Raw genomic sequence first — 25,215 nt, forward strand, 5'->3', positions numbered from 1 at the left:
CATGTGAATCATGAGTAACCAAAATGTGTATTGAAGAATCGAAACAAAGTGAACAAGCCCTCCACCCCACACACCCTCTCCCCACTCCCCTCAACTCCCACGCACACACCCTCTCCCCCTTCCCCCTCAACTCCCACGCACACACCTTCTCCCTCCTCCCCCCTCAACTCACACGCACACACCCTCTCCCCCCTCCGCCCTCAACTCCCCCAAACAACCTCTCTCCCCACCCCCCTCAACTCCCCCAAACAACATCTCCCCCCTTGACTTCCCAGTGTGCAGTAGCGCGCACCAGTGGTCCACATGGCACCAGTATGCATGGCTGTGCCTACTGCCCTCCCCCTCTTCCAGCACCAGGTGCCCCCCTGTCCAGTCTGCGCAGGTTCCTGCTAGACCGACGCACAGGGCTGGTCCTAGTAGAGCTGGCAGATGATGATGGTTCAGATTGTCCTGGGAACTGTGGTGGACGCATGTCCCACATTGCTGCCACCATTTGTGAGAGGACGTGGCGCACTGCTGCAAGTTCCGCACAAATGTCCTTTGAGGTGGACTCGATGGCTGTTTTTATCGATGCAGCACTGTCCCTGATGTCATCCCGTGCACGGGTACATTCAGTAATATGCTGCGTCAGTAGCCCTGTGAGTTCATCCTGGCGCCTCTGTATAGCCAGGATCCCCTCTTGGGTGGTTCTCACTGGGGCGGAAGTGTGAGGCGTTTCAACCATGATTTGGTCATCAGGCACAGTTGGTATGGGGCTGAAACTTGCTGGCCATGAATCTGCAGGTGACAGCCCGTGCATGCTGCCGTCCACCATGCTGCATGGGGCTAGGTGTGGTGAGTGGAGGGGGCCTGTGGCGGGTATTGGGCCATGCAGCTGTACATCGTTCTCGTCGTCAGATATGGCTGCTGGGGTAGCCGTCTCACCGACTGTGCTGCTGCCAGCCGCTGGTGTGCCCTCTGCCAATGCCTCCTGGGTGATGGTGGCTGGTGTGGGTGTTGTTGTGGGGGCCATGGTGCACATTGGTGTTGTGGCCTCTGTGTTTTTCTTGTCCTTCAGAGGTGGTCTAGGTTGGCCTCTGCCCCTTGAGGTTGAGGGGCGGTGTTCACTCTCCTTGGCCCAGGCCTTCTTCCGTGGTGTGGCACCGGTGTCCTCATCACCCCTGTCAGAATGTGTGCCTGTGGGGGACCAAAGGAGGGAGAGGGTTAGTGATGGGTCTACGGGCACTGGGAATGCATTGGGCTGGCTGCATTGATATGGAATGGTAGATGAGTCACATTGGGGGAGTGACATACAGGTTGCCTCACCCTTGGGTGGGTGATGCATGGAGGCATCTGGGTTGCAACACAAATGGGGTGCATCATGCAGGTGGACAAGGTGATGCTCTTCACTGCCTGTAGGCAGTCTTGTGCTTATGTGTCTGGTGGACCCTGCTCCAAATCATTGCACTGTCAGTTCAGGTGGACATTATTGTGGTGGTATTGGCATTGTTTAATTAGAGACACCTACCTGCATCGGCTGATGACGGGGCTCCTCTCTCCATGTCCCCGACTCCCTCTATTGCCTCGGTGCCTATGGTGGTGGCACATATCTCCTCCTCTGGAGTTTTATGGGCAACTCCGCACCTCCACCTGTCGCCATCCCAAGGTTTCGGTTGGCAAAGAGTATACTTCGCACACGTAGACGTAGGTCATGCCAGCGCTTACGGCATTGTTTTGGTGTGCGGGGTGTGGTGCCGATGGCACTGACTCTCTGGGCGACCAGTGCCCAAATCTTCTTTTTACGCTGCAGTGCTGGACGGGACATGTGGTTTGCAAACACCACATCTGCATGTTCCTGCAGTGTCTCTGCTAACATGGTGAGCTCCTCTCTGGAGAAGCGCTTCTGGCGCAGCCGATCTCCCGTTTTTTTAACTGCTTTTGGCATTCTAAATTGAAACAGGTACTGGTGGAGGTGTGTCAGAGTTCTGGGGGTCAGATGGCTCCTGGTTGTGGTGGACGGCAATGGATTGTGTTTTTAAAGATGGCCGTCAAGCTCTTTCCCATTCCTGTGAGATGACGCTACTTCCGGTTCCGCGTAATTGCGGTCACCGCTAATAGCGGTTACTGCTATTTGAGGTGACCGCTATTAGAGGTGACCACTAATGCCGATGGCTAGGATGCCAGACGTGCTATTTACACTACACACGATGCCGGAAAGGGGGATTTTTTGGGCTTTTGCGGCATGGCAGTGAGTTCATTACCGGCATGGCGCAAAGCTCATGCCCGCAAACTCGTAATGGGCCGCTTTTAGCGGTCTATTGCCAGCACGGACACGGAAATTGCGCCATGCCGGTAATGACCGGTACTTACCGCCCGGGTCGTAATGAGGCCCACTCACTTGATTAAATTTTCACTCACTCCGTTCAACCATTTCATTTGGAAATGCATAGGTATTGAATAGGTGCCTGTGGAGCAACGGTGCCGGTGCTCCCGTGAAGAGTATGCCTTCTATTGTCGCAGCACCCGGCAGGGGCAGACCTGTTGGGCACATCTACCACAGTAGGCAGACTTGTAGTTTGCCAGTTCGGAAACAAGGGCACCGGTGAGCTTACCAGCACCCCTGTTTCCAGATCGGCAAACTTATTACGAGCCCGAATGTCTTTGAATATGTGCAGAGATAAAGGTGCTTTTTTTAAGGTGAGCACTAATGCATGCTAATTCCATTCTATAAAGGATGTCTCTGTCGTCAGCAAACGTTAATCCTTCAGTCCAGTGAGCCATAAAGACATTCATGAAAGACAAAAATCATTTTTAGCAATGTACTAAGTGGCAGAGGTCAATCGGGTGTTAGAAAATACAAAGCAGACCTACAAAAGATCCCCTGTAAGTATCTTAAAATGTATGGATGATAACCTCAATGCATAATGGTATATGTAGCTTTCCATAGTTTCAGACCATAATGTAACACCACAGACATTTTGCACTATCAGCTGAATTGTGCACAAGGAGATTTGAATAAATGGTTTCATGATAAATAAAAGATTTACAGATTATTAAGGCATTCTGAATATTGCAGTAGACTTTTAATTCAGTACATCTGTGCACTGGGAGACTTCCAGAGGTCTTGAATGTGTCTGCTGGGTGATATCAACATATTTGTTTGAATGTGGAATGCACTTAAAATTATATGGGTAATAGTAGTGGAATGTTGCTATCCTGACAGCCAATTATGATGCAGGCCATCCTAGCAGTGATCTGCATTATGACTATGCATCCTGTTGCCATGACTTCGGGTGCCTCCCACTCGGCTCACTCCTTCCCTGGTCAACCCACTTAACTGGCTCTTCTTCTGCTCTTCCGCCAGCACCTATCCCTTCCCCACCTCTCCCACTGGCCACAGTCACTTTGCCATGCAACAACTCTTGCTGAAATTGAACAACACTCAGACCCAAGCTGAAATCACCTGCCTCTCTGATGAAGCCCAATAATTCCGAAACATGGCTGTGCTCTAACACAGAAGGGCTGTGAGTTAGCAGTTCAGGCTGGGTTGCCTCGCTCCAGGTGGGACCAACACTGCTTTGCATATGGTCTTTCCCATCCTATAATGGCTTGGCAGGGTGAACACTGATGGTCTGGAGGGCTTTCAACGGCTATGCGAACAGGTATGATCATTCAAAAGCTTGCAGCCATCACCCTTTGGTGTTTGCAAATAGCTTTCAAGGGTTCATGGCTGCAGGCAATACATCTAGTTATGTGTCATAACCTTCGACCCTGGTGCATAAATTGGGCTCCTGGACAAAATATATGGTGTTTTGCATGCGACAGCAGCAGTTAGTGCTTAAACACATTCTGTTCATGGTCCTATACATGCCCTGATAGAGTGGGACAGAGGTAGTGGCTGTGCAGTGAATGGCAGAGAGCGTGTATCCAGTGCCCCTGCTTCCCACAAACCCCATCACCACACCTCATCCCACGCGCAATCCAAACCCCCCCCCCCCACACACACACACCTGCTGTTTAAGGGAATGTTGAGTGTAGTGCATTGAGGTGAAGTTTCAACTTCTTCCTACACTTGTATTTTAAAACGAAGACATTCCGAAACAGTTTAAAAAAAAAAAAAGAAATGTGGGAACAAGTAGAGGAGCACCGCTCCAAACCACCTTCAACCACAGGTGTTATCACAGCAAGGAATAGAATTAAGGATCAGAATTTTTGCTCCCCACCCGGGTATGTGCAGCCCCATATTCTAGCACCTACATGTTTACCCATTCCTTCCTTTATAGGATCTGTGTAACCCCCCGCCCGCAACATCCCCCAATCATCAAATAGTTGGTGTCATTCTTTGCCAAGCCGCATGGCCGCCATTACTCTTGTATCCAAGGACTGTGCAGGTCGGGCTCACGCTTTTCTGCTTTAAAATGTAAAGCTCTTGACTTTTTTGACAACACGTCCTTTCTTTTGACATCCAGGCACGCAAGATGCCATCGCAATGTGCCTGCACACTCAGACCAAGCAAGCGGCCAACGACAGCGACTGCGACATGGCCAAGCGGCCACCGGCCATGACTCAAGCCTGCAACGTGAAGCCGTGTCTGCCAAGGTACTGCTTTGATAAAGAGGTCATACCACATTCTGACTGCACTGCACACCAAGCCGAGTGGTAATGTCAGCGAGGAATGTTCCGCAGGCCGCGGCATGCTGGGCTGCTTATTTTGATTCGCGGTAATCCGCCACTTATTGCGCCCAGCACAGGCTGGATGAGGTTCTGAACAAACAGCACTAGGCCTGAATTATCAAGTATTTTCCTTATTTTCTCTCTGTGCCAGAACTGTTTCATGACTGCAGTTCTAAAGGCCCTGCATTTGATGAATGGAGTAATGCAGGGGGGCCGCCAGGGGTTCAGAAATGCAGATCGTGAGGTTAGGGGAGGTGAGGCACACTGCTAAATCAGACTCTTCTCCGAGTAGAATAGCATGTGCATCATTTCCAGGCGGTCTCCCCCTAATAATGAAAAACATACCCCAATAGCCTTCCTTCACAGTGCCTATAATCTCTACTCTAAGGGCAAGAAAACAATTGCCATGCATTCATTTGGCAAGGAGTGTATGGGATTTCATGCCCAGTGCCACACATTTACATATGGCAACATCTATTGAAAAGATATGTGTTAGGAAGCAAGTACACACAATAGCAGGGTGGGACCCCACTTTTGGCATGGTTGTATGTGAAGTCGCCCCAGCTAGTCTCCATCCTTGTATGTTTCATGGACAGGCACAAGCAAGTAAGCCCTACAGATTTCCAGGGCCTGGGCGTATTCTGCGCCTCTGGGCAACATATACATTCTGCCGCAGCTTTGTAATGCAAGATCTCTGCTCTGTTGGTAATAGTAGTGCACAGTAGTGCTAGTGTAGTTCAAGCAGTAGTACTACTACACACATAAGTACTACTGCTGTGGTATCATTGGTGTTAGTACTTTCAAGTACTTCCACATGTTCCAGCCCTAACAGCTATTGCACAGGGTCCAGCCCTAACAGATATTACACATGTTCCATCCCACACAGATATTGCACATGTTCCATCCCACACAGATATTGCACATGTTCAAGCCCTAGCTCATATTCCACATGTTCAAGCCCTAGCAGATATTCCACATGTGCCAGCCCTAGCAGATACTCTGCATGTTCCAACCCTATCAGATATTCCACATGTTCCAACCCTAGTAGATATTGCAAATGTTCCAACCTCATCAGATATTCCACATGTCTCAGCCCTAGCAGATATTGCACATGTTCCAGCCCTAGCAGATATTTCACATGTCCCAGCCCTAGCAGATATTGCACTTGTTCTTGCCCTAGCAGATATTGCACATGCTCCAACCCAAGCAGATATTGCAAATGTTCCAGCCCTAGCGGATACTCTGCATGTTCCAACCCTATCAGATATTCCACATGTTCCAACCCTAGCAGATATTGCAAATGTTCCAGCCTCATCAGATATTCCACATATCCCTGCCCTAGCAGATATTGCTCATGTTCCAGCCCTAGCAGATATTTCACATGTCCCAGCCCTAGCAGATATTGCACTTGTTCTTGCCCTAGCAGATATTCCACATGTCCCAGCCTTGGCAGATATTGCACATGTTCCGGCCCTAGCAGATATTCCACATGTTCCTGCCCTAGCAGATATTCCACATGTCCCAGCCCTAGCAGTTATTGAACATGTTCCAGCCCTAACAGATATTCCACATGTGCCAGCCTTAGCAGATATTGCACATGTTCTTGCCCTAGCAGATATTGCACATGTTCCAACCCTAGTAGATATTGCACATGTTCCAGCCCTAGCAGATATTCCACATGTCCCAGCCCTAGCAGATTTTGAACTTGTTCTTGCCCTAGCAGATATTCCACATGTCCCAGCCTTAGCAGATATTGCACATGTTCTTGCCCTAGCAGATATTGCACATGTTCCAGCCCTAGTAGATTTTCCACGTGTCCCAGCCCTAGCAGATATTGCACTTGTTCTTGCCCTAGCAGATATTGCACATGTCCCGGCCCTAGCAGATATTCCACATGTTCCTGCCCTAGCAGATAGTACACATGTCCCAGCCCTAGCAGATATTGAACATGTTCCAGCCCTAGCAGATATTCCACATGTCCCAGCCTTAGCAGATATTGCACATGTTCTTGCCCTAGCAGATATGGCACATGTTCCAGCCCTAGTAGATATTCCACATGTCCCAGCCCTAGCAGATATTGCACATGTTCTTGCCCTAGCAGATATTGCACATGTTCCAGCCCTAGCAGATATTCCACATGTCTCATCCCTAGCAGGTCTTGCACATGTTCCAGCCCTAGCAGATATTTCACATGTCCCAGCCCTAGCAGATATTGCACATGCCCTTGCCTTAGCAGATATTGCACATGTTCCAGCCCTAGCAGATATTCCACATCTTCCTGCCCTAGCAGATATTCCACATGTATTTGATGAGAAGGTGGCAGGAGAATTACCACCTCATAGGCCCTTTGATTGTAAAACAGAGCTAGAGCCAGGAGCAATTTTGCCTAGTAGCAGAGTATATGCTCTTACTGAGAAAGAGAATGATTATTTAAAAGAATATTTAACAGAAAACTTGGCCAAAGGTTTTATTCGCCACTCCAAGTCTCCGGTGGTCTCTCCTTTATTTTTTGTACCAAAACCGATGGAACACTCTGAACTTGTATAGATTATCGAGCAGTCAACAGAGTCACTGTTAAGAACCAGTATCCTCTTCCTCTCATCTCATAAATGCTTAATCAAATACAAGGGGCCACTATTTTTTCAAAATTAGATTTGAGAGGAGTTTACCATCTAGTGCATGTGCAGGAAGGGGACGAATGGAAGACAGCTTTTAAGACCAGGTTTGGGCTGTATGAATATCAAGTTATGCCATTCGGTTTATGCAATGCTCCAGCGGCTTTCCAATTTTTTATTGACTAAGTTTTTAGGGAATTCCTGGATATTTTTGTTGTCGTGTACATCAATGACATTTTGATTTTCTCTTCTGACTTGGATCAACATCAGAAACATGTTCGCTTAGTTTTACAAAAGTTGCGAGAAAATCATTTGTTCGCCAAACTGGAAAAAAGTCAATTCCATACAGATTCAATGGAGTTTTTAGGTTTTATAGTTTCACCAAAGGGTTTAGAAATGAATCCTAAAAAAGTTCAAGCAGTTCTAGAATGGCCTACTCCAACTAAGGTTAAGGAAATACAAAGTTTTTTAGGGTTTGCAAATTTTTATAAGAGATTTATCGAAGGATTTTCTCGGCTAGTTGCTCCTATAACGAGACTGTTGAAAAAAGGAGTGAAATTTAACTGGGACCTTGAAGCAGAAAAAGCTTTTCAAGAGTTAAAGGAAAGGTTTACTTCTAGTCCGATTCTAATACATCCAGATCTTTCTAAACCTTTTTTTGTGGAGACGGACCCTTCAAATTTAGCATTGGGGGCGGTACTTTCACAAAGACATGAAACTACTGGTCAGTTACATCCAGTTGCATTCTTTTCAAGAAAGTTTTCTGCAGCGGAAGTTAACTATACAATTTCAGATCGTGAGCTGCTAGCAATCAAGTCTGCTTTTGAAGAATCAAGACATTTTCTTAAGGGAGCAAGACACACGGTAACGGTTCTTACTGATCATCAAAACGTATTGTTTTTAAAATCTGCAAGAACTTTGTCTCCACAACAGCTTCGTTGGTGCTTATTTTTTGCGGACTATGATTTTTTCGTGACCTTTAAACCCAGAAGTTTGAACAAAAAAGCTGATGCCTTATCCCGTCAATTTCCTGGAAGTGAGGTGAGAGAGGTTCTGGAGCCAGAACCTCTTATTGCTCCAGAACCTTTTTTGTTAGCTGGAGTCAATTAAAGGCATGGACGTCTTGAACGAAGTTCGCCAGAATATGTCCTTGCAGCTGATGGAGGAGTGGGTGAGACTAGATCCAACCAGAAGTTTAAAAGACGGTCTACCATTTTTTGACAACAAGCTTTATTTACCTACTGAAGAGTTCAGAGAAAAGGTTTTGAGAAACTGTCATGAATCCATCTTGTCAGGACATCCTGGTTTCAGGAAAACTCTGGAGTTAGTTCGAAGGAACTTTTGGTGGGAAAAAATTTGCCAAGAACATTGAACTTTGTTAAGACATGTGTAGTCTGTGCACAGACAAAAAGTCAAGTTGGGAAGCCGCATGGTTTATTGGAGCCGTTACCTGTTCCTCCTCGTCCTTGGCACACTATTTCTATGGATTTCATAGTTGATCTTCCTCTGGATAAAGGTTGTACTACCATTCTAGTTGTGGTGGATCTTCTTACTAAAGAAGCGTATTTTTTACTGATGGAGGGAGAGGTTACTGCGGAAAAACTGGCTCATAGTTTCTTACAAGCTGTCGTTAGACTGCATGGGCTCCCTAGTCAAGTTATCTCTGAAAGGGGATCTCAATTTATCTCAAAATTTTGGAGGGCCTTCTGTAAGAAACTTGGGGTGGAAGTTAGTTTAACTTATGGGTATCATCCTGAGACTAATGGACAAGTAGAGAGAGTAAATCAGGAATTGGAGAAATTTTTAAGGTGTTATTTACAAGCCGGAGAGAAATAGGTGGATTTAGTATGGTTGGCTGAATTCTCTTACAACAATTGTGATAAGGATGCTACTTCTATGTCCCCGTTCTTTTTGGGTCATGGGTTTCATCCTCGCTTTCTGAGTTTTGAGGTTTTGAGGATTCCGGGAATCCTGGAGTGGAAGATCGTTTGCTGGTAATGAAGAATAATTTGGATAGAGCAAAAAAGGTGCTGGGGAAAGCAAGTTGAAGTATAAAAGATGTGCTGATTTGAGAATGAAAGCAAGTCCTGAGTACAAGGTAGGAGACTAAGAGGCCGATTCATGGAATAATTAGCGCGGCGCAAGTGGGCAAAAACGTGCGAATCGCAGTGGAATAGCGAAAATCGCAGTGCAATTGCGAAAATCGCACGAAAAGCAGCGCACGTCGATTCATGGAAGGCCGTGCGCGAGAAAACCAGCGGATGTGCGATAAAAAATGCACGGCGCACGTTGGCGCACAGGCCATCTAACAGCGTGCGCCAGGTCACTGCGAAAATCGCACAGGCCACAGCGAAAATCGCACATAGCGCGGCGCACGCAACAAAAGTAGGCGGAACACGGGCGTAACACTCGGAATGGGGAACAACTTGCCAAAACGTGGGCGTCACGGGGGAAGTACAGGGCACAAGTGCGCGGAACGCCCACACGCTCGCCTACAACACGTATTCATGGAATAGAATAGGGGAAAAAAGCGCACGCTCAAACCAGCGCACAGGCACAAACACGACCGCCACAAGAAAGCAGGCGGTAGCGTCTCTGCGGCTGTAAGAAATGTGCGCCAAAAGGTGCGCCAACAAATCGCACCTATATACTGCCATGATGAATGTCCCATACTGTGGCCCTCCAGGAAAAAAGACGTGCAAAGGGGTACCCACAAACACGGACACCCGCTGACAAAAAATACGTGTGCGTGTATACCGGGGTGCGCGGGAAGTCTAACACGCGATTTCAGCAGGGTACGTGCATCACAGGGGTTCGCGTGAAGTTTCACACGCGATCGGGTCTGGGGGAGCGGGCTACGTGTATATCAGGGGTTCGCGTGAAGTTCCACACGCGAACAGCCTGGGCGCGTGTATTTCAGGGGTGCGCGGGAAGTTCCACACGCGAACAGCCTAGGCGCGTGTATTTCAGGGGTGCGGGGGAAGTTCCACACGCGAACAGCCTGGGCGCGTGTATTTCAGGGGTGCGCGGGAAGTTCCACACGCGAATAGCCTGGGCGCGTGTATTCCAGGGGTGCGCGTGAAGTTCCACACGCGAACAGCCTGGGCGCGTGTATTTCAGGGGTGCGCGGGAAGTTCCACACGCGAATAGCCTAGGCGCGTGTATTTCAGGGGTGCGGGGGAAGTTCCACACGCGAACAGCCTGGGCGCGTGTATTTCAGGGGTGCGCGGGAAGTTCCACACGCGAATAGCCTGGGCGCGTGTATTCCAGGGGTGCGCGGGAAGTTCCACACGCGAATAGCCTGGGCGCGTGTATTTCAGGGGTGCGCGGGAAGTTCCACACGCGAATAGCCTGGGCGCGTGTATTTCAGGGGTGCGCGGGAAGTTCCACACGCGAACAGCCTGGGCGCGTGTATTTCAGGGGTGCGCGGGAAGTTCCACACGCGAATAGCCTAGGCGCGTGTATTTCAGAGGTGCGGGGGAAGTTCCACACGCGAACAGCCTGGGCGCGTGTATTTCAGGGGTGCGCGGGAAGTTCCACACGCGAACAGCCTAGGCGCGTGTATTTCAGGAGTGCGGGGGAAGTTCCACACGCGAACAGCCTGGGCGCGTGTATTTCAGGGGTGCGCGGGAAGTTCCACACGCGAATAGCCTAGGCGCGTGTATTTCAGGGATGCGGGGGAAATTCCACACGCGAACAGCCTGGGCGCGTGTATTTCAGGGGTGCGCGGGAAGTTCCACACGCGAATAGCCTAGGCGCGTGTATTTCAGGGGTGCGGGGAAGTTCCACACGCGAACAGCCTGGGCGCGTGTATTCCAGGGGTGCGCGGCAAGTTCCACACGCGAATAGCCTGGGCGCGTGTATTTCAGGGGTGCACGTGAAGTTCCACATGTGATTTGACAGTGTGGGTCCTCCCAGGTGTACCCTGTACACCCTCCACGGCCCCTGCAGGCAGCCCACACCACAGGGGACTACCCTGCATCCCTGGTCATGTCCCGCAGGCAGCCCACCCACCATGGGCATGCCCCCCAGCAAAGGCACATGTCTCCTTGAACTAATGAACACCAACTCATGTCCCCTTGCACCCCCACCCCCCAGCACTGTGGGGCACCTGCCAGCAGGCCCCCACCCATGTCCAACTCATGTCCCCCACCCCCCCCACCCCCCAGCACTGTGGGGCACCTGCCAGCAGGCCCCCACCCATGTCCAACTCATGTCTCCCACCCCCCCCACACCCCAGCACTGTGGGGCACCTGCCAGCAGGCCCCCACCCATGTCCAACTCATGTCTCCCACCACCCCCACACCCCAGCACTGTGGGGCACCTGCCAGCAGGCCCCCACTCATGTCACCCACCACCCCCACCCCCCAGCAGTGCAGGGTCACCCTCCACCAGGCCCCCACTCATGTCTCCCACCACCCCCACCCCCCAGCAGTGCAGGGTCACCCTCCACCAGGCCCCCACTCATGTCTACCACCACCCCCACCCCCCAGCCACCAGGGGCACCCTCCACCAGGCCCCCACTCATGTCACCCACCACCCCCACCCCCCAGCAGTGCAGGGTCACCCTCCACCAGGCCCCCACTCATGTCTCCCACCACCCCCACCCCCCAGCAGTGCAGGGTCACCCTCCACCAGGCCCCCACTCATGTCTACCACCACCCCCACCCCCCAGCCACCAGGGGCACCCTCCACCAGGCCCCCACTCATGTCACCCACCACCCCCACCCCCCAGCACTGTGGGGCACCTGCCAGCAGGCCCCCACCCATGTCCAACTCATGTCCCCCACCCCCCCCACCCCCCAGCACTGTGGGGCACCTGCCAGCAGGCCCCCACCCATGTCCAACTCATGTCCCCCACCCCTCCCACCCCCCAGCACTGTGGGGCACCTGCCAGCAGGCCCCCACCCATGTCCAACTCATGTCCCCCACCCACCCCCCAGCACTGTGGGGCACCTGCCAGCAGGCCCCCACCCATGTCCAACTCATGTCTCCCACCACCCCCACCCCCAGCACTGTGGGGCACCTGCCAGCAGGCCCCCACCCATGTCCAACTCATGTCTCCCACCACCCCCACCCCCCAGCCACCAGGGTCACCCTCCACCAGGCCCCCACTCATGTCTCCCACCACCCCCACCCCCCAGCCACCAGGGTCACCCTCCACCAGGCCCCCACTCATGTCACCCACCACCCCCACACCCCAGCAGTGCAGGGTCACCCTCCACCAGGCCCCCACTCATGTCACCCACCACCCCCACACCCCAGCAGTGCAGGGTCACCCTCCACCAGGCCCCCACTCATGTCACCCACCACCCCCACCCCCCAGCAGTGCAGGGTCACCCTCCACCAGGCCCCCACTCATGTCTACCACCACCCCCACCCCCCAGCCACCAGGGTCACCCTCCACCAGGCCCCCACTCATGTCACCCCCCCCACCCCCCAGCACTGTGGGGCACCTGCCAGCAGGCCCCCACCCATGTCCAACTCATGTCTCCCACCACCCCCACCCCCCCGCCACCAGGGTCACCCTCCACCAGGCCCCCACTCATGTCTACCACCACCCCCACCCCCCAGCCACCAGGGTCACCCTCCACCAGGCCCCCACTCATGTCTACCACCACCCCCACCCCCCAGCCACCAGGGTCACCCTCCACCAGGCCCCCACTCATGTCTCCCACCACCCCCACCCCCCAGCACTGTGTGGGACCTGCCAGCAGGCCCCCACCCATGTCCAATCCATGCCCCCCTGCACCTGGGTCCCAACATTCCCCAATCATGTCCGTAATGCCCATCCTCCCCTGCCAAAAGGCCCAACCAACTATCACACCCACCCACATATCAAAGGCAATTACATGTTACACCCCCAATGTAAATAATGCAATTTAACACATGTCTGTCACACACAATGGCTGCAAGTGAATGACAAAACACCCAACATGACATGCCTGAAAGCAATGAGATGATACGACACATTGAAGATTAAAAAAATAATATGTATTGAACAGCAGATAAGAAAAAACACAAAGCAAATCAAACAAAACAAGATGAATGTCCAAGAAAAAATTCTGAAAAATAAAAATAAGCCAATTAAGAAGATCATCCTGGGTCCATGAGCCCTACCAAATTAAACCTAACTGACTACTAACTAAAAAGTGAACTATATACAAAAAAGTGGTGCATTGTCCAATCGCAACCAAAAAAAAATCAAAAAAACAAAGGAAACCTAACCCTAACTATACAACTATATACAAAGGCAGCGGGCTATTCGGACGGCTCACTGGTTGTTGTCATGGGCCAGGGCATCATCGAACTCCTGGTCAATGGCTTGGAGGCGGGCATGTTCCCTGGCCCCGAGGTCCCGCAGGGATAACGCAGTGTCCAGCTCAAACTCCCTGCGAAGACCCTCGAGGCACTCAGCCCGCCTCAGCGCCCTCCGCATGGAGTCCTCCGCCCTGACCATCGTGAGCCGTTCCTCCTCTGCCCGCTGCCGCTCCGCACCTATCCGCTGGCACAACCTCTCCCACACGGAAGCCACTCCCATTCCAGGGTTCTCCTGCCCTCCGGCCGATGCCTGCACCCCTGATGTTGATGGCCCAGAGCCATGATGCCTCCCACGTTGAGCCTGCTGCTGCCTCCAACGCAACTGCCTGTGCCAGCACGACGGCATCCAGGCTGATGGAAACCACCGACGCCGTCGTGCACGTGCCCTGCCCGATGATGCCGTCACATCCTCCATCTGCTGGGGTCCAGTTGCTCTGGTGTCCACCCCTGCTGGATCTCTGACTCCCGACTGTGGCAGGGATGGGATCCCCACCGAGCTGGCTGCATTGGTCGGGGCAGGTCCACAGGGGGCCCTGGTGGCATCTGGGCTGGAAGACGGCAAGGAGAACGACTGGTGGATAGCCTGCACAGAGGAGGAGAGGGCCGCCACATTGGCCAACACATGCAGGAAACCCCCGAACATAGCCGATCCCAATTGGCCCACGTCGGCACGGTGCACTTCGTGATGACGTGCGTGCTCCTCCCGGGAAGCACGCACGGCATCACGAATCACAGCCGTGCGCATCGCGACCCCAATCAGGACCTTCTCCGCACGGCCAGGGGTTCCCACGTCCGCAGGTGGAGGGGAGTCAGGTGACATGGACATCCCCTCTACCTGCGGACAGGCCTGGGACGGGGCATCCCTGCTGGTGCATGGTGGTGCACTCACAGGGTCAGGGACAGCGACATGCACAGGCCCCTCCACGGTGACCTGTGCTGCCTCCTGCCCCTGGCCCTGGACTGCACCACTTGCACCAGCAGGGATGCCCCCACCAGGCCCCATGTGTGCCCCAGTGGCGGCCTCCTCCTCCTCTGTGCAAACCACCAACCTGGATGGCTCCTCACCGTCTCCCACCGTAGCAGGCCCCTGTGGGGGCTCACCCACCCCTTCCGCTGCAGCCGTGGGGGCATCCCCGCCGCCTTGCTCCACAGCGCCGTCTCCGCCCTCTTCTTCACTAGCCGCTGCGTAGAGGGAGACAAAGAACACAAGCATCAGGGCACTGTACAATGGTCCCCTAGACAGGAAGCAATAGCAGATGAGCACCACTGTCAAAGTACACTTCCATCATGTCCCTCCACAACACATGGGTCAGTCCAGGCAAAACACACACAGTAACAGGCATGGTGCATGCCATGGACATTTCCATGCATGTCCAATGGACTCTTGAAACATTCAATGATATGTAACTCACATGCATCATGCCTCATGCCCATCACATGCACACACTTCACCTCAGTCACATCCATCTGGCCCCAAACACACCAAACACAGCGGATACAAGGGTAATTTGGCTGCTTTACTGAATCTCTGCATTGTCACACACATGTGTCATGCATCCATGGCATGCACAAGTCACAGACACGCAGGTCAGGCACACAGACATGGCTACCATATATGTACCTGGCATCAGCACCCATCCCTCACCCCCACCCATGTCCAGGTACAGAGACTGGCATGCTCTCATGTTCAAAATCTGAATAGGGCTCCCCATGCGGCATTTCAACACATGCAACAACCATGTGCATCACACATCACTTGTCGCACATGCATTACCATGATGTCCCTGCACACATACATGCATACATGGCCTATGGCACACATACAGGCAAGTATCATAGAACCAGCACACCGCAACATGCCCTGTCTCACACAGTAATGCATGGACACTTACCGCTCAACTCCAGACGGGCCTCCCTCTCAAGGATCTGGGCGTGGAGCGCTGGGCGTACGCGTTCCAGGACCCTCATCTGGATGGAACTCATGCGGCCCCGGCCCCCCTCCACGAGGCGCCGGGCCTTCACAAGGGTCCTGGACCTCAAGTCCTCCCAGCGCTTCTTGATCTTCAGGACGTCGCGGGTTGCCACCCCCTCCGCGTTGATGGCAACCACACAGTCGGCCCAGATCCTCTGCCGTCCTTCCTTGCTGGCGCGGGACGATCCAAAGAGGGCATCATACTGCCCCAGGACATGCTCCACCAGGACACCAACTTCGGTGACAGTGAAGCTGGTGCCCCTCTGCCCCTCTGGCCTGGGGTTGCCACTGGTGCCAGATGTGGAAGTGCCCGACATGGCAACCCCAGAGGCAGGTGTGGGTGGGCAACTGGGTCCTGGGGCTGGGCTGTGGAGTGATGTAATACCAGTCGGGAGTCTTCAGTTCCAGCAGGGGTGGACACAGCAACTGGACCCCTGCAGATGGCTGATGTGCAGGCACCAAATGGCAGGGCACGGTGGCAGCAGGCAGGCAGGCAGGCAGGCAGCAGCAGATGGCACGTGGGAGGCTGCTCGGGGCACTGGGGGGCAGTAACTCGGCCTTCTGGGCAGGAGCGTGGGCTTCCGTGTGTTTTCGCGTGGCCAGCTTGATACGGAGTGATTTGGCACGTGAAAATCCTACACGTCAGCGTGAAATCCGAGGAAAGGCCCTTAGCGCGTAAGCGCGTCAGCACGCATACGCGATTCTATTGGACCAGAGTCCCTCAGCGCGTAAGCGCGTCTGTGACGTGACCCGCACGGGTGTTCCCCACTCAGCACGTGATGACGGGGCACACGTGGAGATACTGCACGTCAGAGTGTCATCGCGTGTAATTGGACAAAAGTGCGCGTACACGCGATTGGCCTATGTACGTGTATTTAATGGGTGCGCGGCCACTTACACACGCAAGTACGTCAGCGAACCTGTATCCCGTGGTGCGTGTGAATTTCCACACGCTATTGGACTGGGAACTGGATTCCAGGGGTGCGCGGGTCACACGCTGTATCCCGTGGTGCGTGTGAATTTCCACACGCTATTGGACTGGGAACTGGATTCCAGGGGTGCGCGGGTCACACGCTGTATCCCGTGGTGCGTGTGAATTTCCACACGCTATTGGACTGGGAACTGGATTCCAGGGGTGCGCGGGTCACACGCTCGCCTAGAACACGCGCTAAGCATAAATTGCGGACTTTAACAATAACAAGCTCAGACGCCAGGATGAACATAACGTTCCTAGCAGCAGTGGCAGTGGGCTACCAAAGGAGGAGGAGGAGGATAGTCAGGGCCAGAATATTCACACCCAGAACCAGCCTTTTCGGGATGCCTGATGACCAGGTGTATGGGAGGTACAGGTTTCCACCACACATCATACTGGACCTGGTGAGTGAGTGGGAGGATGACCTCACATCACCCACCCTGTGCTCCCAAGCACTCAGCCCCCTGGAGAAGGTCCTCAATGTACTGCACTTCTTAGCCACTGGATCATTTCAGCGGACAAGTGCCATAGTGGGTGGGGTGTCACAGGCCACCCAGTCACGCTGCCTACACCAGGTCTTGAACATCATGACTGCACGCCCATCAGTCCGCAGGCACATATACCTGCCCAGAACACCTGCAGAAAGGCATGCTGCCGCCCTGGATTTTTACGCAGTGGCACGATTCCCCAAAGTGCTAGGTGCCATCGACTGCACCCATGTGGCTCTACGTCCCCCCAGGGCATCTGAGCACATCTATAGGAACCACAAGCACTGGCATTCCATCAACGTGCAGGTAGCATGTAATGCCAAGGGAATCATCACCTCAGTATATGCCAACTATCCCGGCTCCACCCACGACAGCTTCATTTACCGAATGTCCACCCTAAGCCGGGACCTAGAAGCTGGGCGGCATGGCGATACATGGCTGCTTGGTGAGTATGTATGCCACTGCACATGCATGCATGTTGGATACTGAGCAAGGTCACAACCTCACCAATGATACCAATCCCCACCTCCACAGGGGACAGTGCCTACCCTCTCAGCCCCCACATGATGACGCCAATTCGGAACCCCACCACGCCACCCCAGGTAAGATTTAACACAGCCCACATTACAACCAGGGGCATAGTGGAGCGCACATTCGGAGTGCTGAAGTCACGCTTTCGCTCCCTTGACCGTTCTGGCGGGCAGCTGTTATACGCTCCCCCAGTAGTGTGCAGGATCATAGTGGCAGCATGTGTCCTGCACAACGTTGCAACACGCCGGGGCCTGGCCGTGGACATGGTGGTGGCCCCACATCCCCAACCACATGCACAGCCGCTGCGCATGGGAGGGGAAAGGGCACGGGGGGAGGCAGCCCGTACACAGCTAGTGGCTAATTACTTCACATAGAAATCACACCCCTGTGGAGTGCACACTGCCCTGGCACATTCCATCTGACAATCAATGATGACTCAACCTGACACTGATCCTGAAAGTGTGGAGAATGAACCGGGAATTCCATGTCAGCCTGAGATTGTTCACCTGGAAGTGTCACAATGTGTGCATCCCTACCCACACAGACACCACCAATGCAGTTTTGTGAAGTTACACATTGAAGCAGCTAAAATGAATACCCACTTGCAAAATGCAACAAGAGGACAGTGCCATGTCAGCCAACCCAACCCCAGCACTGCCACACGACACACCGTGCCATGTCATGCTAATTGCAGGTAAACAAAGTAATCCCCACAACATGACATCACTCTCACTATGTACAGTGGCACTATTAGAAACCTGCAACACCTGAAATGCTCACAGCAATGCCGGACCAACAACATACTTGAGCACGTAGTACCATTAACATGACATCAAAAATGTTACATATTAGTAGTCTCACCACCTGGAAATGCCTGCACTCCCACCACTACCAACTGTGCAGTGTTGGCGCCATGTAGAGTTGTAGGTGCACTGCTGCCAACATGGTCCCCATCGCCAGACTAGAGGTCCTTGTGTGGACTTGAGGAAGGGACCTGCAAATTGGGAGGTAGACACAGAAGAAGAGTTACACATCAATGCAACATGCAGTGTACAACACAACAGCAATATGCACTATGAATGTATACACAGTATTGACTACAGACTGGCCACACAGCTCATGGGAGTCCAACGTCACTGTGTAATTCACTGTCACTTGGGCACACCCTTTGCAAGCCCATGGAAACGGGAAGCAGGAGGGGTGTGTGTGACTCAAACCCAAGCATCTGAACCAAATACATTACAAGCCTGCATGTGCCCAGCCACAATGCAGCGTATGCCCACAGGAACCACGGAAGCCAACACATCGAAGCCAACACATCGAAGCCAACACATCGGAGCCAACACATCGGAGCCAACACATCGGAGCCAACACATCGAAGCCAACAGATCGGAGCCAACAGATCGGAGCCAACAGATCGGAGCCAACAGATCGGAGCCAACAGATCGAAGCCAACAGATCGTCCCAAAAAAATTGGGAATAAAAGAAATCAAAATAAAAATAAAAATAAGAAACAATCAAAAATGGCCATTGATGGGCCCGGGGGGGTTGGGGAGGCCACCCAGGAGGTCCGAGGACAGGATGCACACCAGAACCCACCTGCGTGGATCCTGGGAAGATAAAACACCTCCATGGGCTCATGGCCCACACGGCTACCCTATTGTGGGAGTATCACTGCTGTCGCTATTATCACCCTGTGCAGCTGCATCCGGAGGTGGTTGCACTATGGGAGGCAGCCCACGCAAGGCCCTAGTCTGCTCCTCCATGGCTGCAAGCATGCGGGTGTGGTAGGTCTGGTTCTGGAGGATGAGTGTGCGGAGGTCCCCATGCAACAACTCACGGGATGCCCGGACCTCCGCCCTCGTTGCCTGCATCTCAGCTGAGAGCGTACGGGTGAGACGCTCCAGCTGCTGTTCTGTCCTTTGGTGTGTTGAAGCCTCAAGCTCAACAAGAGTCGTCCTGAGGTGTAGGAGCTCCTGCCTCAGGGCTTCCCTGTGGCCCTGGGACTCAATGGAGATGGCCTCCTGCAGAGTCGCCAGTGCCGCCCGCCTGTCCCTGTTGGACCCCAACATGTCCTCCCTGTGTGACTGGCAGATGGAGTCGGTTGCCTGCTCTAGTCGCTCCATCAGCCTTTCTGGGGGGACAATGGAAGTGGCCACCCTATCCATGGCCTGAGCCATCATCTCGGATGATGCAGCCTGTTCGGTAGCCATACCGTAAATGGATTGCTCCCATGCGTTATTGCCGGGTGGCATACGGCCACCACGTCGGCGGGCACCACACCTGTCTGGGGCAAGGCGAACTGCGCCTTGCTGTGCCGGCACTGCCTGAGGCTGCAGGACTGCATTCCCCCTCTGATCTGCTGGCCCAGGAACAGGATCAGATGTCACGGAGTGTGACCCTGCATCCGTAACCACCGAAGGCGTAGCTGCCAACACTGACATCCCCATGGAGGGTACTGACCCTGGTGCAGGTGGGTGAGACAGAACAGAATCCCTCCCTGGAACACTCACCTGCGACGGCACGTAGGTCTCATCAGAATCAACACCTGAGTACAGCTCGGGGGAGGTGCAGCCAGAGACACCCCTTGAGAGCACGACATGCAGCACTTGTGGGTTCTCCCCCACCACCACACCACGTCCCTCACTGGTGGTTGGTCGGCCCTGGGACACCTCCTGGGTCTGCACCATCTCCACAACCCCAGCAGTATCAGGTGCGTCTTCCCCTGCAAAGACATGAAAACAAAGTAATGGAAACAGGCATTAGCACCATGGCACACATTGAGGGCTGAGAAGCAAGAGAACCAGTACTTGATTGACACATGTCCCACATGACTAAAACCCTCCCATGCATGCACCCTCACTGCGTATGAAGTGCAGGCAAATGGCACACACTGATGACACCAAGATGGAAGATGAACAAATTTTCTGCATGCTGCCTGGCAGTGACATCACACATTGGCCTGTGATTGGCAGGTGAAACACACATGCCATCACACAGATGGCATGTACCATTGCTATTGAGTGAAGATGGAGAGGAGGGCAGCACCTATTCATTCAGTCCAGTTCCCGCATGTAATAGCTTTTCTGATTCTAACAGGTCAGATTTTTCACCTGGAGCTGCCAGTCTGAAATGGTCAAATTGCACAGGGACATGTGTGTACAAATGATATCCAGGTAACAAAGTCACTCCACTTTACCATACCCATGTCAGACATGTGACTAGTGGACAGCGACATGCCTAGTGAAAGTGGTGGAATGCAAACAAACTGACTGAATGAACAGTGAAAAATAAGCAAATATGTTGTGTCAAGGTGACACTTCAAGGGCAACTGGCGTGCAGTTGTGCTAGATGTCTACTGTTGGCAGAAGGGATACTGCTATGGCCAAATGCAGCTGCGCAGGAAGTATTGCATGAAGCACATGGCTGACCCATACGACTGAGGCGCACACACTCTCACCTGGCACCCAAACAGAAGCCCTCACACACACACCATGCACATGGATGACACACACATGCATGTGCACTCACCGGACAATGCCTCGTAATCAGCCAGATCTCCCACGCCTTGGATCTGTTCCTCCGTGACGTAGGTCCCAGCGACTGACTCATGTGGAGTGAGTTCCATGTCTACTACTGGAGACCCACCTCCAGTCACTAGAGTTGCGGCATGACTTGAGGCCAGCTTACTCTTTGCCCTGCGCTTTAGGTCATTCCAGCGCTTATAGCAATCATTGGCTGTGCGCCTCACGATTCCAAGGGCACTTACGATGTCCGCAACGGTCTGCCAGTGTGCCTGGCGTTGTGCAGGTGTGGTCTTGGATCCTGCAACAATGACCATCTCGTTGTCATGTCCGGACACATACTCGACAAGTGCATTCAGTTCGTCATCCGTGAAGCTGGGCTTCCTGGACGGGCCGGACTGTGTAGCCGTGTCTGGGGCATCAGCCTGTGCCGGACGAGCACTCTTCCTCTTCCGCTTGGAAGGTGGTGGTGATCCTGAGTGTCCTGCGCCGCTCTGGACACTAGGGGCAGGAGCCCTGGTGGACTCTGTATCAGGAGTGTGGGATTGCACACTCAGCATGGGAGTTGGTGCAGGCATTGGCTCTAGTGTGATGGTGTCAGGGGGAATGTCAGCAGCATGGACTAGGACCGACACTGTCCTGGCTGGGTGTGTGAGGGCTGGGGTGGATGGAGCCGCAGCTGCCCCTGCAGCCACTCCGCCCTGCCTCCTTGGTGCAGCAGATGACCTTGCTGCCCCAGATCCACGTGGCATGATGGCATCAACGTGCACCAGCGCACGTGTCGTAGCCCTGCTGACCTGGAAGTCAGCCATGGAGTCAGCCAGGTCTGGTGCCACAATGGGCTGGTCCAACAAGGGCTGAGCATGGATGGTGTCAGCCACTTCAGCCTCAACGGGAGGGGGGGAGGGGGGGGAGGGGGGGGGATGATGGGTGCCCTTGACTGGTCCTCCACACATGGGGGGACAGGCTCACCCTGCAAGTTACGACCACGTCCCCTACCGGATCCACCACGGCCACCACTTGTGGCTCTTCCACCTTTGCCACCCTTACGGAATCCTCGCCTCCCAGCCATGGCACTGATATTAATGTGCGTATGGGAGTGGCTGTAGACAATTGTCCTGGGCAATTGGGGGTCAAAGGGGTTGGGTACCAGATGGTAATTGTACCCTAGTGCTCTAGCACGGCTGATTGTAACCCCTGGGGAAAGATGACGGGTCACGCAACGCACAGGAGGCCCAAAAAAGGGAGATGACGTGCACGCAACCCCTCCTAGACCACGTGTGCAGAAAGAAAAACCTGCACTACGCTGTGGCACCCAGTAACACAAGAATGAACGTATGCGTGTCACACGCAGCCTAGAATGACCTCTGAAGGGGTAGGCTACACACGGGGCAAGCACAGAAGTTGGATACGTGCGTGACTCACCGTCTGCCAGGTAAAAGAGCGTGAAGAATGAGCGCGTTTGGCTGGCTAAACCCCCGCCAAAAGAAGATGTGTACGCTGTCTGAGAAGACAGGACAACAGTAGAAGGGGACACTGTTTGAGGGAACAGGCCCAGGTAAACCAGTAAAAGAGAAAAAAGAGAAAAAGCTGTCAGAGGTAACAGGGAATACGAACTGGAAACGCTGTGAAGTAAATCGCGTGTGAAACGACAAGAAGTACAGAATTCACCCACTCGCTCTCCACGAAAAGCACGTACAAGGAAATGGTGTTCTACATGTACCTTATATACAGGCCCACACGTACAGCGTCACTTACGCGGCGTGTACGTTCACCAATCACACGCTTTGTCACTCCTGCGTGTAGATCCATTTTCACCAATCACACGCTTTGTCACTTCTGCGTGTAGATCCATTTTCACCATTCACACGCTTTGTCACTTCTGCGTGTAGATCCATTTTCACCAATCACACGCTTTGTCACTTCTACGTGTACATCCATTTTCACCAATCACACGCTTTGACACTGGGACGTGTCACGCAACAATTTCCTGCACGTGCAGGTGACTATAGGCGCGCATATGCTGTTGACGGTATTACGCGCTAAGGGCCTTTGCTGACGTGTGGGATTTCACTCCCTATCAGGCTGTCCACGCGTTCACACACGAGAGACCACGCTCCTGGCCAGGAGGCCAAATTACTGCCCCCCAGAGCCCTGAGCACGCTCCCACCTGCCATCTGCTGCTGCCTGACTGCCTGCTGGCCACGTGCCCCACAGTGCTGGTGGGTGGGGGTGTTGGGAGACATGGGTGGGGGCCTGGTGGAGGGTGCCCCTGCACTGGTGGGGGTGGTGGGAGACATGGGTGGGGGCTTGGTGGAGAGTGCCCCTGGTGGCGGGGGGGTGGGGGTGGTGGGAGACATGGGTGGGGGCCTGGTGGAGGCTGCCCCTGGTGGCGGGAGGGTGGGGGTGGTGGGAGACATGAGTGGGGGCCTGGTGGAGGCTGCCCCTGCACTGCTGGGGGGTGGGGGTGCAGGGGGACATGAGCAGGTGTGCAGGGTAGTCCCCTGTTTTGTAGGCTGCCTGCAGGGGCCGTGGAGGGTGTACAGGGAACACCTGTGAGGACCCACCCAGCCTAATCGCGTGTGATGATTCCCACGCACCCCTGTAATACACGTACCCTGGCCAATCGCGTGTTAAACTTCCCGCATACCCCTGTAATACACGTACCCTGGCCAATCGCGTGTTAAACTTCCCGCATACCCCTGTAATACACGTACCCTGGCTAATCGCGTGTTAAACTTCCCGCGTACCCCTGTAATACACGTACCCTGGCCAATCGCGTGTTAAACTTCCCGCGTACCCCTGTAATACACGTACCCTGGCCAATCGCGTGTTAAACTTCCCGCGTACCCCTGTAATACACGTACCCTGGCTAATCGCGTGTTAAACTTCCCGCGTACCCCTGTAATACACTTACCCTGGCTAATCGCGTGTTAAACTTCCCGCGTACCCCTGTAATACACGTACCCTGGCCAATCGCGTGTTAAACTTCCCGAGTACCCCTGTAATACACGTACCCTGGCCAATCGCGTGTTAAACTTCCCGCGTACCCCTGTAATACACGTACCCTGGCTAATCGCGTGTTAAACTTCCCGCGTACCCCTGTAATACACGTACCCTGGCCAATCGCGTGTTAAACTTCCCGCGTACCCCTGTAATACACTTACCCTGGCTAATCGCGTGTTAAACTTCCCGCGTACCCCTGTAATACACGTACCCTGGCCAATCGCGTGTTAAACTTCCCGAGTACCCCTGTAATACACGTACCCTGGCTAATCGCGTGTTAAACTTCCCGCGTACCCCTGTAATACACGTACCCTGGCTAATCGCGTGTTAAACTTCCCGCGTACCCCTGTAATACACGTACCCTGGCCAATCGCGTGTTAAACTTCCCGAGTACCCCTGTAATACACGTACCCTGGCCAATCGTGTGTTAAACTTCCCGCGTACCCCTGTAATACACGTACCCTGGCCAATCGCGTGTTAAACTTCCCGCGTACCCCTGTAATACACGTACCCTGCCTAATCGCGTGTTAAACTTCCTGCGTACCCCTGTAATACACGTACCCTGGCCAATCGCGTGTTAAACTTCCCGCGTACCCCTGTAATACACGTACCCTGGCCAATCGCGTGTTAAACTTCCCGCGTACCCCTGTAATACACGTACCCTGGCCAATCGCGTGTTAAACTTCCCGCGTACCCCTGTAATACACGTACCCTGCCTAATCGCGTGTTAAACTTCCCGCGTACCCCTGTAATACACGTACCCTGGCTAATCGCGTGTATAACTTCCCGCGTACCCCTGTAATACACGTACCCTGGCTAATCGCGTGTATAACTTCACGCGTACCCCTGATATGCACGTTACCTGCTTTGCGTTCCTTGTTTGGCAGCCCTGTAAACTGGTCCAGGGTTAGCGCAGCCCTTTGCGATGATTTAGCGATTTTGATGGCTTTTCCTTGCGCGAGGGCGTTCTTGGGGGCGTTACTGGCGCTGCTGCAGGGTCGCTGCGATACTCTGCGCCACGGCTGGTTTGGGAGCATGAAATCCATGAATACGCTGTGCGCGGAAATCGGTTTTAGCGCACGTGCCTGGCGCAGTCAATCGCACGCGGACACTCTGCGCCAGCCGCTTGCGA

The 25,215-nt window shown here is 53.5% G+C and overlaps 1 protein-coding gene across 2 annotated transcripts in view; it reads left to right on the top strand.

Annotated features, from left to right (window-relative positions):
- Positions 1 to 25,215, top strand: part of ADAMTSL3 (ADAMTS like 3) — a 1,638,295-nt gene that overhangs the window by 1,241,663 nt on the left and 371,417 nt on the right. For both annotated transcript variants that reach the window (XM_069625001.1, XM_069625002.1), the window contains exon 17: positions 4,449 to 4,578. In XM_069625001.1, the coding sequence (XP_069481102.1) occupies positions 4,449 to 4,578 (130 nt within the window). The remainder of the gene's footprint in view (positions 1 to 4,448; positions 4,579 to 25,215) is intronic.

Source organism: Ambystoma mexicanum, chromosome 11 (assembly GCF_040938575.1).
Source record: "Ambystoma mexicanum isolate Mex_15411 chromosome 11, UKY_AmexF1_1, whole genome shotgun sequence".
Lineage (NCBI taxonomy): Eukaryota > Metazoa > Chordata > Amphibia > Caudata > Ambystomatidae > Ambystoma > Ambystoma mexicanum.